The sequence below is a fragment of the Natator depressus genome, chromosome 3 (assembly GCF_965152275.1).
Source record: "Natator depressus isolate rNatDep1 chromosome 3, rNatDep2.hap1, whole genome shotgun sequence".
Lineage (NCBI taxonomy): Eukaryota > Metazoa > Chordata > Testudines > Cheloniidae > Natator > Natator depressus.
The window spans coordinates 83,207,748-83,227,086 of record NC_134236.1 but is presented as its reverse complement, the minus strand read 5'-3'; the positions used below and the strand labels follow the sequence as shown (position 1 = coordinate 83,227,086).

At 43.2% G+C, this 19,339-nt stretch overlaps 1 protein-coding gene across 1 annotated transcript in view; it reads left to right on the top strand.

Moving 5' to 3' along the window:
• The window catches only part of SEC63 (SEC63 homolog, protein translocation regulator), a 100,368-nt gene that overhangs the window by 45,264 nt on the left and 35,765 nt on the right, over window positions 1–19,339 (top strand). The window contains exons 6-9 of the mRNA XM_074948198.1: window positions 7,249–7,307; window positions 8,516–8,566; window positions 11,158–11,266; window positions 19,041–19,135. Coding sequence (XP_074804299.1) covers window positions 7,249–7,307; window positions 8,516–8,566; window positions 11,158–11,266; window positions 19,041–19,135 — 314 coding nt within the window. The remainder of the gene's footprint in view (window positions 1–7,248; window positions 7,308–8,515; window positions 8,567–11,157; window positions 11,267–19,040; window positions 19,136–19,339) is intronic.

Below are 19,339 nucleotides of genomic sequence, written 5' to 3'. Positions count from 1 at the left end.
GTGACTACAAGGAAGCTGTGTTACACTCATGAATAGCAATCAATCATATCCGATCACCTCTGTATCCCAATGTATAGGTGTGAGGATGTTTGAGGAAACATTGGCAAAAAAAAATAGCTGAATGTGTAGAAGCTACATCCCTCACTATCAAAACCAGCATAGCAATCTATTGGTCACTACCAACAATGCTTTTTTGCCTCTGTCTTCATGAACAAGGTCAGCTCCCAGACTACTGCACAGGGCAGCACAGCATGGGGAGGAGGTAACCAGCCCTCTGTGGAGAAAGAAGTGGTTCAGGACTATTTAGAAAAGCTGGACGACCACAAGTCCATGGGGCTGGATGTGCTGCATCCGAGGGTGCTAAAGGAGTTGGCAGATGTGATTGCAGAGCCATTGGCCATTACCTTTGAAAAATCATGGCGATCGGTGGAGGTCCCGGATGACTGGAAAAAGGCTAATGTAGTGCCCATCTTTAAAAAAGGGAAGAAAGAGGATCCGTGGAACTACAGGCCAGTCAGCTGCACCTCAGTCCCTGGAAAAATCATGGAGCAGGTCCTCAAGGAATCAGTTTTGAAGCACTTAGAGGAGAGGAAAGTGATCAGGAAAAGTCAGCATAGATTCACCAAGGGCAAGTCATGCCTGACTAATCTCATTGCCTTCTATGAGGAGATAACTGGCTCTGTGGATGAGGGAAAAGCAGTGGATGGGTTATTCCTCAACTTTACCAAAGCTTTTGATACAGTCTCCCACAGTATTCTTGCCAGCAAGTTAAAGTAGTATGGGCTGGATGAATGGACTACAAGGTGAATAGAAAGCTGGCTAGATAGTCAGGCTCAACGGGTTGTGATCAGTGGCTCCATGTCTAGTTGGCAGCCGGTATCAAGCGGAGTGCCCCAAGGGTCAGTCCTGGGGCCGCTTTTGTTCAATATCTTCATTAATGATCTGGAGGATGGCGTGGACTGCACCCTCAGCAAGTTTGCAGATGACACTAAACTGGGAGGAGTGGTAGATACGCTGGAGGGTAGGGATCAGATACAGAGGGACCTAGACAAATAAGAGGATTGGGTCATCGGAAATCTGGTGAGGTTCAACAAGGACAAGTGCAGAGTCCTGCACTTAGGAAGGAAGAATCACATGCACTGCTACAGACTAGGGACCGAATGGCTCGGCAGCAGTTCTGCAGAAAAGGACCTAGGGGTTCCAGTGGACGAGAAGCTGGATATGAGTCAACAGTGTGCCCTTGTTGCCAAGAAGGCTAACGGCATTTTGGGCTGTATAAGTAGGGGCATTGCCAGCAGATTGAGGGACGTGATCATTCCCCTCTATTCAGCATTGGTGAGGCCTCATCTGAAGTACTGTGTCCAGCTTTGGGCCCCACACTACAAGAAGGATGTGGAAAAATTGGAAAGCGTCCAGCAGAGGGCAACAAAAATGATTAGGGGACTGGAGCACATGACTTATGAGGGAAGGCTGAGGGAACTGCGATTATTTAGTCTGCAGAAGAGAAGAATGAGGGGGGATTTGATAGCTGCTTTCAGCTATCTGAAAGGGGTTTTAAAGAGGATGGCTCTAGACTGTTTTCAGTGGTAGCAGGTGACAAAACAAGGAATAATGGTCTCAAGTTGCAGTGGGGGAGGTTTAGGTTGAATATTAGTAAAAGTTTTTTCACTAGGTGGGTGGTGAAGCACTGGAATGGGGTACCTAGAGAGGTGGTGGAATCTCCTTCCTTAGAGTTTTTTAAGGTCAGTCTTGACAAAGCCCTGGCTGGGATGATTTAGTTGGGGTTGGCCCTGCTTTGAGCAAGGAGTTGGACTAGATGACCTCCTGCGGTCCCTTCCAACCCTGATAGTCTATGATTCTAACACCAAAGGTATTCAAGGGGAAAGATTGTAAAAGAGGCTCTATTAGGATAGTGTTAGGGGTCTGCTATAGACCCCGGGATCAGACTTGGATATGGATAGAGATCTGTTTAATATTATTAGAGAAAAATATTTTTGGGAATTGTGCCGTAATGGGAGACTTTAACTTCCCAGGTATAGATTGGAGAATAAATGCACTTAAGGTCTAATAATAATTTCTGCTACAAACTGGGGGGAGAAATTCTTTCCCCATCCCACATATGGCAGTTAGTTAGGCTCTGAGTATGGGAGCAAGGTGCAGCCCAAGCACGGGAGAGAGAGAAGGCTCAGTGTTACTTCAGAGCCCTAGCCCACCCTTCCCAGTGTCCCATCTCCAGTCGTAGCTGTCCCTGATGCTTCAGAGGAAGTAGATAAAAATGTGCACTTAGGGTCTAATAATAATTTCTCCTACAAGATGGAGGTGCATCAGTTGGAAGCAACAGACAAGAGAGATCTGGAGGTGTGGGTCAATCACATGATGGCTGAGCCACCAATGTGATGTGGCTGTGAAAAAGGCAAATGAAATCCTAGGATGCATCAGGTGAGGCATTTCTAGTAGAAATGGAGAAATATTAATGCCATTGTGCAAGGGACTGGTAAAGACCTTATTTGGAATACTGTGTATAATTCTCATCACCCATGTTGAAGAAAGGTTAATTTAAACGGGAACAAGTGCAGAGAAGAACTACTATGATGACCTGGGGAATGGAGGGTCTATCTTATGTGAGAAGACTAGAAGAGCTTGGCTTGTTTTAGTCTAGCAAAAAAAGGTTGAGAAGAAGGGATGTGACTGGAGTTACAGAAATGGGATGAAATTCAGTAATACCAAGTTCAAGGTTCTGGAACAGCCTCCCAGTAGGAGTTGTGGGGACAAACAACTTAATCAGCTTTGAAAGAGAGCTGAACAAATTTGAGTGTAGTTGTATGATGGGATTGCTTGTGATGGTAGGGAGCAGGGCTCAGTTCCAGTTTCTTATGTTCCTAAAAGCTCATGCTTCAGGGTTTCAGCCAGCCACACGCTAGACTAAGGATGGGATTCCGCTCCTCCCCCTCAATGTATTCAGCTTTTTTTATCTTCTTCCTCTGAAACATCAGGGATGGTCACAGCTGGAGATGGGACATTGGATTGAGTGGGCCAGGGCTCTTGAGGTCGCTCCAAGCATTCTGTCTCTCAGGTGCTTGGCTGGCCGGTTCTTGCTCATGTGCTCAGGGTCTAGCTGACTGCTCTATGTGGGGTTCGGGAGGAAATTTCCCCCAGGTCAGATTGGCAGTGATCTTGAGGAGGTTTACGCCTGATTGTGCAGTGTGTGGGTCACTTGCCAGGGTTACCTAGATATATCTCACTTGATCATTTCCCTGCCATTCCACTGGTGTCCTGTAGTCGCTCCTAGTCTCTGCCTGTGGTGCTTAGTAGTCTAGTCTCTTGTGGGCAGCAGTATTTTAGTCTAATTTCAGTTATTGGGTTTAGTGTGTGAGTGGTGGGTGGTGTTAGTGGACTGGGTGGGATATGGAGGTGGTCAGCTAGAAGCAAGGACTGTAGAGAGACTCTGAAGGGAGGCACTCTCTAGAGCACTTCTCATCTAAAAAGAATGGATTGTTGACTCCGGAACCTGTGCCAGGTCCATCGAAGCCCAGCGCTGAAGTATCCTTACAAACGCACTGTGGTCACAGATCAGTACTGGTATCAGTGACACCAGAGGCATATGCAGCCCCAATAGAACTGCTTAACCTCTTGGTACCTGTGTCCCTAGGAGTGCAGGAAGGTATCCAGTCAGTACCAATTCCTTGGTTCCTACACCGCCTCGTCAGCAGCATGCAGTATCATTACCATTCAGCTTTCAGTACTTCAGAAGCCAGTGCAATTGAGGAAAAAGCCAGCAATGATATCCCTGATACCACCATCTCTGGGATCTGACCACCTATCTCCAGTTCCAACGGGCTCTGCTCCCCCACTATCAGAGGACTCTGTGTCGTCATCTTGTGTCCCTGTCTAGGTGGGATGCATAACCTCTGTCAGAGATTTGGAGGTCACAGATCTCACAGCAGTCCCAGTAGTGGCTGCCTCCTAGGAGGCAATGGCATAGATAAGGGTGGGTCCCAGGGTCATATCCTCCTGCTAGGATGTCTCTTCACCCACCTCAGTCAGTTTCCTTAAGGGTGCACTGAGAGCATCAGCACCACAGGCAACGTTCTGTGGTGTTAAGGATCAGAATCAGTCCCGAGCAGCTAGAAGTTGCTTGGGCAGCTCCCTCACCAAAGACACAGAGCTGGCACTGGTGTTGCATCATGTTCTTTATCACCAGATAAACCTGTAGAGTCAGTAAGTGACTCATCAAAAAGTAGGGGTCCACATGTTCCTGTACCTGGATGATTGGCTGATCAAATGCTGGTTCCAGACTCTCATGCTGTCCAGTGTATCCATCATCCTGTGCACATTCAGTGTGCTGGAGCTCCTAGTAAACTGGGACAAATCAATCCTGAAACCAGTACAGAGAATAGAACGTATTAGGGTGGTCTTACACTCTATGAAGGTCAAGGCTTGTTTACCGCAATTGAGGTTCAAAACACTATGGGGCTTAGTTCTAGAATTGAAGGCACATCCTCTGACTATAGTGTGCAGCTGCCTCAGATTCCTGGGACACATGGCAGTGTGTGCCTGTGCAGTGCAGCACATTGGACTGCACCTCAGCAAGCTGCAAGGATGGCTTGCTTCAGTGTATGCCCCGAGTTGCCATCATTTAGACACCGAGGTTTGACTACCAATGTTAGTTTTGTCTCTGGATTGGTGGATGGACCCTCAGAAAGTCTGTATGGTGGCCCCCTTCATTCCCCACAAGCAACGCTCACTTCAGTCACAGGCGCATTATCCCTGGGATGTGGGAGGGTGGGGGCACATGAGATCTGTAAGTCTTCAAGGATCTAAAGACTCTCATAAATATCAGGGAATTGCAAGCTGTTGGTCTAACCTGTTCAGATTTCCTTCCACATATCAAGGGGAAAAAAATCTGCTAGTTTTATGTGACAGCACAGCGACTGGTTTGATGTAAAGAGGCAAAGAGGAGTGAATTTTCCTCAGTATGCCTGTGCAACTTTTGCATAGCCAATTGGATTCACCTCAGAGCTGCTTACCTTCTAGGGGGTGCAGAATACATTGTCAGATCAGATGAGCACATCCTTCTCCATTGGCCATTAGTGGTTGCTGAGTCCCGACATGGCCAGATCCATCTTCCAGCTATGGGGGACTCCCCAAGTGGACCTTTTAACAACAAAGGCCAATAGGAAATGCCATCAGTTGTGTTCCCAGGGAGGTCTCAGCAAGACTAAGTGTCAGATACATTCCTGCTGTCCTGAAAGATCTCCATCCTGTATGCCTTCCCTCTGATTCAATTACTGCCCAGAGTTTTGTCCAAAATCAAGCAAGACCATGCTCACCTCATAGCGCCTGCATGGCCTCAGCAACACTGGTATTCGATTCTGCTACCCTTGTCACTCAGACCTCCACTCTCTCTCCTGTTGGACCCAGATGTGATTCACAGGGCCATAGGCACCTGCTCGACCCCAGCCTGCAAGCCCTCCACTTGACAGGTGGATGCTTTATGGTTAACATTGTTAGAAAGGGCTTGCTCTAAGTATGTTCAGGAAGTACTTCTGAGTAGTACATCTGGTCCCAACAGAAGGACGTCCCTCTGGAACATGCTCCCATCAGTCACATATTAGATTACCTTTTACACCTAAAACATAAACTTCAGCAGTTACCTGTATCAGATGTACCTCTGTCAGTTTTCTGCCCCTTAGCGGACAGTAGATCAGTTTTCCCTAGCCCCATCACCATTAGGTTTCTAAAGGTCTTGGACAGATTATACCCACAGTACGTGATCCTATTCCTTCATGGGATCTGAACTTGGTGTCAGCAAAATTAATGGGGGCCATCTTTTGGACCTCTTGTATCTTTTCTTCCTCCTGTCTACAGAGGTGGCATTTTTAATTGTGATTACCTCGGTAAGGAGAGTGGATGAGTTGAGAGCCTGGGTATCCGAGCCTCCCTGTACAGCTTTTCATAAGGATAAAGTTTACCTCCACTCTCGCCCTAAGTTCCTGCCAAAGATGGTGTCTAATTTTCACATTAACCAGGGAATTTATTTACTCACTTTCTTTCTAAAGCCTCACTCTTATAGAGATGAGGAGACAATTCATTTGTTAGATGTGATGGGAGCTTTAGCTTTCTACGTGGACCTGTACTAAGTTGCTTAGGTATTCACTAACAAATAGTGACCATAAACAAAACTGCATTGAAGGACCAGCCAGTCTCTGCTCAAATGATTTCATCCTGGACTTCTTTGTGCGTTCGTTTATGCTACAAGTTGGCTAATGTGACTCCACCAGCTAGGTGTTGTCCCATTCAACTAAAGTGCATGCAGCATCACCGGTTTTTCTGACTAAAGTACTTATTCTGGACATTTGCAAAGTGGCATCTTGGTCATCAGTGCACACGTTTGCTTCTCATTATGCTATAGCCCATCCGTTCAAGAGATGCGCCACTTTTGGAAGTGTTGTTCTCCAATCTCTATTGAAGTAGATCCCAAGCCCACCTCCAAGTTGTTCTGTTAGTGAGTCACTTACAGTGGAATAGATGTGTAATCACGTGAAGAAGTGGTTGCCTACCTTTCCATAACTATTCTTCGAAATGTGTTGTAAATGTCCATTCCATGATCCACCCTCCTTCCCTTCTCTACTGGAGTCTATCTGGTAAGAAGGATCTGAGGGGGGCTGGGGACAACTCTGCCCTCTTACACCTGCACACAGTGGTGTACGATGGCGTAGGTCACTCAAACTGCCTTGACGAGTATCACTGAGGGAAAACGTTCTGACAACTGTGCACAGAGCACACATACCTATACTGGAATAGACATGTGCAGCACATCTTGCAGAACGATGATTATAGAAAGGTAGCTAACCATTTTTTCCCCATCAAGGTATTTGCTGTACTGTATGTGTTTGTACCAGTGGAAGCATTGCAAATCTGGACAACTGTATTAAATTGTTAAATCTTTCTATTCACCTGTTCTCTTTCGATATATTTGTACATCTTGCATATAGTTATTGAGCCAAAATAGTTTTGGTAAAATTTTCAGAGCTTCAGAAACTCTTATCAGTTCTCTGCATCCTTGAGTAGACATATTTCCAAAACCCTTTTTTTAGTTTACTGAATTTTAGAATTTTGTTGTTAAATACTGACATGGATACAAGCTCCCCCTCTTTCTCCCCCCCGCCCCCCACTTGAAAGTCCATGTGATTTTAAAAGAATCCCTTGCCATTTTGTAACAGGTTTGTTTCCTCTTATTCTCTCCAGCTACGAGCTTTGGTATTGCATTGCCAGCTTGGATTGTGGATCAGAAAAATTCTCTCTTGGTGAGTTAACGTAACTTTATGTAATATTCCATGACACAGCCTCAGGCATTAATCCTGCAAATATGTTAAACCCATACTTAACTGTATGCATGTGAGTAGGTATTGACTGATCAGATGTTTCTACTTCCAAGCCTATCACTTATTTAGAGTGTATCATTGTTCTCTGTTTCCATGGAGAAAATTTCAGAATCAGAAGTGATAAAATAGCTTAAATGTAATCTTTTTGGGAGCAGGGTGCTAACACATGCAGAAATGATGTTGTGGTAACCTGGTCATTATATCTTCTATAAGTGTACCTTTGCTATTGCATAGAATAGCTTAAATCATAGTCATAGGACTGGAAGGGACTTTGAGAGGTCATCTAGTCCAGTCCCCTTCACTAATGGCAGGACTAAGTATTATCTAGACCAGGGGTTCTCAAACTGGGGGTCGGGACCCCTTGGGGTCGCGCGGTTATTACATGAGGGGTCGCGAGCTGCCAGCCTCCACCCCAAACCCTGCTTTGCCTCCAGCATTTATAATGGTGTTTAAATATATTTAAGTGTTTTTCATTTATAAGGGGGGGGGGGGGGTCAGAGGCTTGCTATGTGAAAGGGGTCTCCGGTACAAAAGTTTGAGAACCACTGATATAGACCATCCCTGACAGATGTTTGTCTAATCTGCTCTTAAAAATCTCCAATGATGCGGATTCCACAACCTTCCTAGGCAATTTATGCAAGCACAGAATCAAATATACACATGACTTCAACTTATTGGTCTTTATATAGAGAGATAATTTCTTTCTATACAACTTACTGTACCCTAGCAATTCTGCACCCACAGTATAAAAATCCTTTCTATTACATTACATTGCTAGATGTTAGTGCTGACCCTTACCTGCTTGCTCAAGAATAGAATAACTAGATGCCTTTCCTTAAAATCACTACTTAGCAGACAACTTTTGGATAATTAAAACAACCCACCCAAGACAACAGATGGGCATTTTAAAGAACTTACTCATACAAAACACTTACTATATTTAATTGGTAAAAATTTCTGAATGAGATCTTGCTTCTGATCCATTTAGTTGTAGCCTTCAAAATCATAAATTTCAAGATGGCTCCTAGAGCGATACATTTAGCTAATTAATGCATATGTATGTAACAAAACTTCTTGTTTGAAATATAGTTAGTAATAGACTTGTGTACATCAAATATCTTTCTTTTTAGGTTTTGCTGGTATATGGACTAGCATTTATGGTTATTCTTCCAGTTGTTGTGGTAAGTATTACCTAAACTAAAGGGAAAAAAATCTTTATTTTTATGAATGGGGGGAATGAGGAGCTCAAGTCTTACTCCTAAGACATCTTTGTGTACAGTCTAGTAACTGTGTTTGCTTCCATTTAAAGTGCACTTGCAGAAAAGCTCTTATGAACAAAGATGCTATGCCATGGTGCTTAATTCTGTTGAAATTCATGACCCATTGTTTGTAGAATTTGCCCATCCCTTTGTCATGCATTTTTATGTATACACAGTATTGTCAGCCTCAGTCAGAAGTCATGAGTCAGGTCCTCAGAATATTAGCTGAAACATGAAATGTTAAAAAAATTATTGGATTCTCTTCATCTGCCTCTTGGTATTTGACTTTTCAGGATTCATTTTGTCAGGCTTTTCTCTGAAATTCTGAGGGATAAAAACTTTTAAAATGAAAGTAGAGATTCTCATGACTCCAAGAGCTGGGACTTTAAGAAAAAACATTGACTATCCTGAACATTTACAACAGTGTATATATTCTGCTGCATAGCTTCTCTCCTTATTCCTCACAATTGGGGAATACCTTTCATCTATGGCGTTTGAAGTTAATTCAGGGTTGTTGCTGAGCCTCAATCTTGAACTAAGGCCACTGGAATTACTTCCTCTAGGGATGGAACAAGTTGGTGGTCAGTTTCTCTTGATAACTTTGTTTTTATAATTTTAATTTTTATTCATTTTTGTGTAGTAATTTTATTTCAACTTTCAGTTTTGTGTGAAAGCGTGGTCTCTCTCTTCCTCGCACTCTCCCTGTGAAAACTCCTTTTGTGCTCTCCTTTCTCCATGCATAGAGTTTCATATGGAATTTTGAGACTCTGGGTACTACTGCACATGGCCAGCTTACAGGCAGCTCAACTCCACCGCTACTGATGGCAGGTGGCTACTGAACCAGAGAGCGGGCTGGGGAGAGACCATGCTTCTGCTGACCTTTTATCTGCCCAACAGAGCAGCACTAGATTGTGGCAGGATGTAGGAGGTGGGGGAAAGTGAGCAAGTGGGGAGTACAAAGAAGTGAGTGTATGTGGTAGAATGAATACACATGGTGATTATTTTTATTATTTGTATTACCGTAGTACCTAGGAGCCTCAGTCAAGAACCAGGACCTGATTGTGCTAAGTGCTGCACAGACACAGACCAAAGGACTGTCCCCACCCCAGAAAGTTTACAATCTAAATATAAAACAAGAGACAATAGTTGGAGATAGATGGGGGTGTACAAGGAAACAATGAGACCATATTGGTTATAGGGAGGTGGGATTTAGGGAGGGGAGAAGACTTGGGTATAGAGAGAGGAGATGGGAGGATAGGTGAAAGTAGGGGTAAAGAAAAGAGAAGGCAAAAGCATAGAAAACATAAAAGGGAGGATTGGGCACCATTTTCTCTTTCCCCTATCTGGAGGATTGGGCACCATTTTCTCTTTCCCCTATCTGTCAAAATCACATAAACACTCCTCCCTTAGAACAAGTAGTATTCTGTTTTATTCCCCTTTGAAAATCTGGGCACACTAGAAACAGCGTTCATGCTGCATATCTGAACTATTTTTGTTTAAAAGTATTGTAAACATTTGCACCGTTTCAAAGGTTCAGTGGGACCTTTATGAATCTAAAGGTTTGAGCAGGCGGTTGGACTAGATGACCTCCTGAGGTCCTTTCCAACCCTGATATTCTATGATTCTATGAACATCTTTGTACAAATTCGTCAGACTGTTGAGTGTAACCCATTTTGACCATTCATATTCTGCTGATATCATTGTAAAGCTCTCTTGGCCCATCAGAGACCTTAATTGGCTTGTTTAAAAACTCTGTTCTGCAGAAGCCAAAGTAAAGGGCACAGTCAAGAACATGCACTGTAAATGTGTGTGGAGGGACTGAGAGTAACCTGTGGTCTTTAGGAAACTTAGGTGACTAGCTTTCAACTCTAGTGACTGGTTTGTATCAGTTTACGTTTTCAAAGCTGTCTCTGCAAGAAAAAGAGCTAGAAAAATTAAAAAAACATAAAAGCTGAAGCTGTTATTTACATTTGGAAGTCCCCCAAATGTGGAGGAAAGGGAGGTGTGGCTGTAAATCTCCTAGGCTAGCAAAGCTCAGCTGTGATGCTAATACATTAGATAAAAATAAATTTTCAGAATTATTTATACATAAATTTATACTGTTATAGATTTCTTGAAGAACAAATGCAAAATAGTTTCTAGTCAATTTCACCTTCTGGTTGACATGAGCTAACACAATCCTTTAACCTTTTGGTTTATAAACACTTCAGGGGGATATTTTTGGTAACTTTTAAAATGTTAGAATGACCTTTAGTCTTAGAGTTGGTAAAAGCTGATCTTTACAAAACTGAAATTGAACTGACATAGTTGTGATGGAACAATGTTAAAAAGACAAATTCAGACTCTGTAGGGTGAATTTAATTTTTTTGTATTGGATATGAATATTGGAGGTTGGTTCTGAATAAATCCTGAATTGAAAAGCAGTTTAGTTGTGTTTTAATGTATTCTAGTATTTGATAGTTATAATTAAAAGATTAATCCTTGACACAGTATATCCTTATTGAATGTCTTAGGGTTCTTGGTGGTACCGATCAATACGCTACAGTGGAGATCAGATTCTCATCCGCACAACTCAAATCTATACATATTTTGTTTATAAAACGCGAAATATGGATCTGAAACGTAAGTAAAAAAGGTATCTGAAAAAACTGGGTGAAGTTGGTTAAAGGTACAAAGATGTCTTTTAAACTCCTTGGGGACTCATTCTTCATTTGAATACCTCATTGCTTATATGGGGTGATTAATATAACCCCACTGTAAGGTTGGTTAAATGGAGGCACAGAAGCTGACTTGTCCATGGTTCTACAGTGAGCCACTGCCAATCAGGATTGTAACCTAGGTCTCCATGCCCTCTTTACTCCTGCTGTAAACATGCTGTCACTCATAAGCTTACTGTTGGAAAAATTCCAAATACTAGAATTCTGGGGACCCAGAGTATTATTAAACATTTACATTACCAAAGAGTTAAATGTAGAATTGGAGACACCAGGCATAATATCCTAGCCAAAGTTTCTGTCATTGTAAATATCTGCTCTGAAAGACTTATACCTTGCTCCATGCCAAAACATGGAATGTCCTTTTCAGAGGACTTGTTCATTCAATGTATATGGTATGCCTAATTTTCTATCTACTCATACTAAGTTTAAAAAATAAAAAATCTTTAGAGGTAAAGTCTGCAGAACTCTCACAATGGGTCTAACCCCTTGGAGGCAGAATCGGACCCGTCAATCAAAGCAGGGTTACAGTTACCGCGCCCTTGAAGAGCTGGTTAGGTCTAGAATCATCTGTCTACAATGGCTGAAGGGTTTACCAGATCTGCTAGAGCAACCAGAAAACAAAATGATTAAAATGGGATCCTCTTTATTCTTAATATTTGACTTCCTGGATTCTAAGACTTACTGAGGTGTTGTTTAGCCTTGGGGGCTCTGCAACAAGATTGCTGGAAACACCCCTTTTGATACTCCGGTAGCTTGAGTTAACACACATGAGCTAACTTGCAGTGAACTCCACCCATTAGAGATCATCTCAAGAGTGAACTTTTCCAGAGTTACACTTATTTCTATAGCACAGGAGCACTTCTCTTTTCAGATTCCCTTTTCATTGATATCCTATTATCTTAGAACATGGAGGCCACTCTCCCTCTGTGCTACAAGAAATGGGGGAAACCCTGTAAGGTCAGGGAGAAATGTGAGGATACTCAGCAGTAGGAAGTTTTTATCTGAATTTCTTGTTCTACCTAATAACCTGTGAATTAAAGTTTTTAAAGGAAATAGCTCTACAAAGCAGCTTCGGAAGCATCTCAAACTGGGTAGGTCTTCAGGGGTGTGGCTACTCCCTACCTGTCGTAATTGACAAGTCTGGTTCTGCCTCTAAGGAGCTGCAAGCAGGGGTAAGATGCATTATAATGGATCTGCAGTCTGTCCTGCTCGAAGAAAGGAAATTTTTGAGTAAGTTATGATATATTTTTCTATACTCTGTGATATGTCAAAAGACAAACATCCTAGCAATTTAATAGAGAGAAACTAAACTCTCCCTGCTTAACCCATGCCCTGAAAAAAAGCCTAGAGGAACAGATACACCGTACAACATATACCAAAGGCAGAAAGGAAAAACTTATTCTTTCGGGCTAACTGGGAAAATAGAGTAGAGAACCCTTCCCTGAGAGGACCAAGCCTCCAGACTCACAAAACTAGGGACAGTATCTCAATCATCTAGGCCAGTGGTTCCCAAACTTGTTGCGCCGCTTGTGCAGGGAAAGCCCCTGGCGGGCCGGTTTGTTTACCTGCTGCATCTGCAGGTTCGGCCGATCGCGGCTCGCAATAGCCACGGTTTGCTGCTCCAGGACAACGGGAGCCGCTGGGAGCGGCACGGGCCGAGGGACCGTTGTCAGGCAGAGGTGGTGAGCACAATTTTCTATCTAAATCAGTCTGACAGGGGCTCTACTAAAGTTTATCATCTGTTTACTATTACCATTGCATTGGAGCACCTCACAATCTAATGTATTTCACAATATACCCATGAAGCAGAGAGGAACTACTATCATCATTTATAGATGGGAAATTGAGGCACAGAGAGGCCAACTCAGCCAAGGTCACACAAAAATGTCTATGGCAGAGCAGGGAATTGAACCTAGTTTTCTTGAGTCCTGTGTTAGCACTCTACCCAGAGGACCATCCTAAATGGGAAGAAATCAGCATCATAGGTGAAGAGGATGGCATGTGGGTCAAAATAGACTCAAGTGAATAAAGAAGAAAAGACAGAGTTGTGAAGGGCCTTGAAGTTGAGGACAAGAAACTTGAACTCACTATGGTGGCAAACTAGCCTTTTCTCTGCCTGAGTTCTCTCCCCCCATCTGTAGAGGGTATACTGATACTTATGCATCTTTTTGTAAAGTGTTTTGAAAACTATATAGCAAATGTAGTAGTAAATATTTGTTACTACTAAACTGAATTTTGTGAGCCCACTCTGTTTGTTTGTGCATGTGTCCTACAGTGCTGCCTATGCATCTTCTTAGTAATTAAAACGTTTCTTTTCTCTCCCCTTTCTTGAGGATTAAGGGACTAAGGGAAGAGATGAGTTGATCATCACTGTGGGGAAGGAGGATACTTTATGACTAGGTGTTTTAAATTAACAGAGTTGCTTTTCTTCATGCTAAGGTCCACAGATCCACTACAATAGGTACTTCAGGCTGCTTGCAGGTTAGGGGCAGAACAATACTTTACAGTCACTGGCAGAAGGGGAATGCCTCATCTCCTGAAGTTCCCTCCAGTTTTTCTGGTTCTACAGTGGCTGCTGGCTCAGCCAGGCTTCCCTGCTGCAGCGCTTTTCTGAAGGAAATTCCAAATTTTGTATTAAAAATTGTAGACCAGTGGTTTTCAACCTGGTGTCTGCAGACCCCTTGGGTGTTCGCAGACTGCCTAAGGTTTTCAAAGGGGTCCGCACCATTCATTTGAAATGTTTAGTGGTCCACAAATGGGGGAAAAAAGGTTGAAAACCACTGTTGTAGACTAATAATTCAGCTCAATAACATGTCTGTGTAATGTCCAGCCATGTGCTATGGCTGCATTTGCCTTTTGAGGGATTGTCCCCTCAGCTCTGCTTCCCCTTCAGAGGTATTTGTAGCAGCTCGTGCTCCTGTAGGCTGCAGGGAGAAAGGTAGGCCAAGACAAACCAGAGGTGAAAAAAAGGGTCTTTGTCTCCTTTTTCACCCTACTCATATCTGAGATCTCCGCAGGAAGCACGGACTTATCTATCCCATGCAGATCCCATGTCATTAGGCTTGGCAAGATTTGACTTAAATTAACAGAAATTGGTAAACATTGATTTCAGCTGACACACTAAAATCAACAACAAAAAATCCAGTGGTAACAGTTGGCTTGAGTGCAGGACACCTACCCCCACCTTGTTCCTGTAGGGATTGGGTGTCGCTGGCCTTGCGGCAACTCAGAGAGCCCTCTGCAGCCCCGCTGTCACAAGAGTGAGAGAGAAGTGCTGTGACAGCGAAGCTGCAGAGGGCTCTTTGCACTGCCGCAGGCCTGTGACACTAGATCCCTGAAGGCACAAGGTGTGGGGAAGGCTGTGGCCCCGACGGAGCAGAGCAGAGTCCCCATGGGGAAAAATAAGGGGAAATAAATGAAGGAATAATATCAGCCCCTTCTCACTTTCATGGAGTGCAGCAGAGTGGACAATCCTCAGTGCCCAGTTTCCCGTGCTCACCTGTACAGAATACAAAATGGGGATAAATGCAGAAAAAGATTCAGTCATAGACTTGTGCTGATTGCTCTAGTTGTGTACCTCCCCACCCCACAAAGTGAATTCTTGTTCCTTAAGGAAGGAAGGGTAGCAATCCAGAACAATTATAGAATCAAATAGTAAAATATATTTAAAACAAAGAATTGAAGACTCTTTCAGGCAAGAGTGTATTAAGTATTATGAAACTACACTTAGGAGGTGTGCAATTGCCCTAGACAAGATCCAGCTCTATATTCCCATCTCTCACATCCTGGGAAGGGAGCACCCAATGTCCAGAGGAGTATCCGTTGGAGCTGGAATGACAGGAACAGCTTTTGTTCCATTCGCTGTCTCTTCAAACCCTGGAAAGGCTGTTTCATAATGGAAATCCTCCATCTACTTCAGATTGAAGCTGATGCTCCCCATCCTATTTTTAGCTTCAGAGGATCGGACAAGCAGTGCAAGGCCCTGTCTGAAACATCTAAATAAGTTCCTAAAGGAAGATTGTCTTCACAGCATTTCTATTTTACCATTGTCAGACAGTTCTTATGTTTTGTAGATGAATGACAGCCTTTTTATTTCCCTGACTTCAGTTGCTATCATTTGATCTTACATGAATCAATATGCTTTGCAGCATCATGGTAGCACTAATATTGGCTTTAGGGAAGATGGAAGTTCAGTCTTCCTGGACAGAGTTCTGCTCAGGGTTCTGTACAGAGAGAAAGCTGAAGTAAATACACTGAGTAATACAGTTCCTGGGGTATCTTGTAATCTAGACAGTCTCTCTTTCTCTCTCTGCGGGGGAAGACAATCATAGGCTTGGGCTGAGGAAGAATACTGTCTGAGGTACAAGACCTCATCTCAGGAGAATGTTCTCCAATATGGCCATCTTCATCTTCTGTTAACAAGTGGTTTAACAAACACAAATTCAATTCTTATTGAAGCCTATTGGCAATTCTCATCTCAGACAGGCATGCTTCAATGATCTAGAGTTCATATGCTACCTATCCAGTAATTCCAGGCATCCTCTACATCTTACCCTGTCTCATCTGTTGGCAGAGATCTAGCTCCAATTGTTTGTCTATTCCCACAACTGTTGAATGTAGAGTCAGATTTTTATTTTAAAGAGAGATTTCCAATTCAGTTCAGGGAATGGGTACCAGAAAGAAAGCACAGCATCCATGAGCTGGAACACAGTGATTTATTGAGGTCTCGCAGGACTGCTCCTTTCATGGATAACCGATCTATTCTGGTTATGACAGGGTTTCATAAATGGGTAGAATACAATGGACCCTACCCCTCAGAGAAATTCTCTTGTCCTGAGTGGAGCAAAGTTTCCTATCTCTATGTGTACTGCCCATCTAGGGGGAGATGAACACCAAGATATACACGGTGGACGTCAGATTAGCAGTATGGTTCCTACACCCAGAAATATCTCGCTCATCGTCAGTCAGTTAGTTAAGCTGGTGATAGACCTCTTTGCATCTGAAAACAGCTAATAAAGTGCACTGTGCCCTCTCTTTGTGTCAGGACCTGGGATATGAGGTGGTGAATGAGCTCTCATAAAGTTGGACAAGGTCCCAGCTATGTGTCTATTCCCCTTTTCCACTGCTCCCCAGAACAGTACAAAAGCTAGAAATGAGAGAGTAGCAGTGATATTGTTTCAGTCTTTCTATCTGAAGAGATTTTAGTTCTCAGGTCTGATTAACCTAGCATTGGATCTTCAGATATCTATCTCTCAGAGATCTGAAATTGCAAATCTAATCCTTCATCTGGGACCAGACAGGTTTAAAATGAATACTTGGATGAAGTGACTGTTGCTTTCATGCACTTCAGAGAGAAAGCAGCAAAAAGAATTTATTCTTCTAGCTGGTACATAGTTTAACTACCATGTTAAACCAGTGAAACATACCGATAAGTTCCTCCGGGAGGGCTTTATTGTGGGTAAAAAGGTGAAGTCTCTGTTGTGTAATGTTCCCATGTTCAGAAAAAGGAAGCTATGTACAAATCCCAACGCTAGATGCTTCCTGAAGGCATCAATCACATTCTGCAAGATCACAGAGAAAAACCGTAGAACCTCCTTCTGCTCCTTACAGCAATACCCAGATCGAGCCCCTGGAGGAGGTGTTGTCATATTTCCTATCCAGTAGAGTAGGCGTTCTGATGGCTGCAGTCTTCAATTAGCTGAGTGTTTGTCTGAAGTCAGAAGATATCTCCAAGTACTTCAATTCAGACAGGTAGTCCTCACCATTGTCAGCATTCATTTCCTAAGTAAATTCAAGAAATATTTCTCCTTTGGTTAAGCATCAAAGTACAGTCCTTAGGAGCACAAACACTCTGAGATTAATCATGGCTACTCTGTTGAGATCAGCTAGATGGCCATATGACCATCAATACATAAATTCATCTAATTCTGCATATTGAGCTTCCAATCTTTAGCCAAAGCCATTTCCTTTCATTTGGCAGACGTCTTCCCCGGACACTAAAGTATGAAGAAATATTTATATATAATCTACCTCATTTGGGATATCCACATTTATAGGCTGATCCTACTGTGTGCATCCTGGAGAGACACTATCTAAATCCCATTTTAACAGTTCTGTAGACCTTAGCGCAAAGAATAATATGAAAATGTATCTGTTTACCTGGAAATTTCCTTCCTTTGAGTAATAAGGTCCACAGGTTTGGACCACCTTGAAGACAAATGGATCATCCAGAATAGAGATGGAAATTGACCTCCAACTATTTAGGTGTGGTCATTAGGTGGAATTTACCATGCCCTGTAGCAGAAGAAATTTGTTTTTTTCCTCCAAAGTATAGTTAACTCTCTAATGTGGGAAATTAGGATTGAAAGGACATTTTCAGGGAAGGATGGCTAAATCTTCCTGGCTTCATTGAAGGAATTCCTGCTTTCCATGTGTAAGGAATTAGTTTGTAGAACTACTTTTTACTGCAAAGGATTAATCTAATTTAATCATTTAAAAAATCTAGTACTTAACAATATTTGTTTTAGAAGTAAAGGTTCCCAGAGACACTTGAAAAAAACTAATCTAGTCACTTTATCTTGGCTTCAAACAGATGCATCCCAGTACAGAGCTGACTCCCAATTTGAAGGATAGGCAGTGTAGCTTTACAGAACGTCATGCCTGTGTTATAAATTTTTGAAAGCTGACTTCTTGAGCCAAGAGCAGATGTAGCCTCCCAATTCAGTGGGTGCAGTATACCAAACTGTTGAGGGGGGCACCGGCCACCTGCAGCAGCACCCACTGGCCTGGCACTGCAACCCTAATCCCAGCCCAGTGAGGAGAGGAGACCAGGGGGAAGAGGGCTAGAGAGCAAGGCTCCCCTCCCAGCCCATTCACACACTGTGATGGTGCTTATCTTGCATGGCTGGACCTGTCTCCGCATTCCTGGCATTGCTATCAGGAACATGAGGTACAGCACCACTCAGGTTTGGCCAGTCCAAATTCAAGTGGTGGCATGATCCCTGCACTAGGCTGCAAAGCCCAGACTGAGGAGCCGGGCCAAGCTCCACAAGACTGGAGCCATCAGTTCGGGTTGGTTTCTGTGGGTGCAGTTGAACTCAGAAACCCTTGCTAAAGCTTGAACAGAAAATGTCAAGCGAAAACAATATCTTCCCCCCACACCACCCCCCTTTTGTACACCACCCTTTTGCCACTTTGGGGGGTGCAAAGAGATAGCCCCAGCCACTTCAGTTAATGTGAGGGGAAGTGTGCATAAGCACATTAGAAGACTTTCTGCACAGCAGCTTCAGCTGCTGTCAGGAGGATGGGACCAGGGACTTCTGCTGCCTTTAGGGCCACAACCATGTGACAAGTCTACTTCTTTTAAAAATATCAGCATATCCTGCTAGATGTGGTATCACGTGGAAAGCCCATCTTGTGGCCCAGAGCTGCTTTGACTGATTTTTGTCAGGCGTTACACCAGAGGCAGCTGTAATATTAGAGGCAGTACTGGGTCTACTGAATATCTTACTCAGAGTAGGGACTTGCTATTGATATGGAGGGATTGAAATAGCTGGGAGTTTTCTGCTTGAGGATGCTGAAAAGTCACTTATCTGGCTAGTGGGATCTTAATTTCAGGAAGTGAAATTCTAGAACTTTGTGTTTACTTTGCTGTACTTTGTCCCCAATTATCTTTGCAGGGCTTATAATGGTTTTAGCAGGAGCCTCTGAATTTGACCCTCAGTATAACAAAGATGCTACAAGCAGACCAACAGATAACATTCAGATACCTCAGGTTAGTTAATCCTTAAAGATGCTTCACTATTGTGAGAACCACAGACTTAAAAGGGGGAGTTGGTTAGGCTTTTAGATTGACTGACTGGATGGTATCCATCCAGGTCCTCAAAGGTTCTGGACCCACATTGCTTATTGAAAGACAAGTACATTTTAATAAAACACTTAAAGAAAAATAAAATCAAGCAATATCACCAAAGCTAAG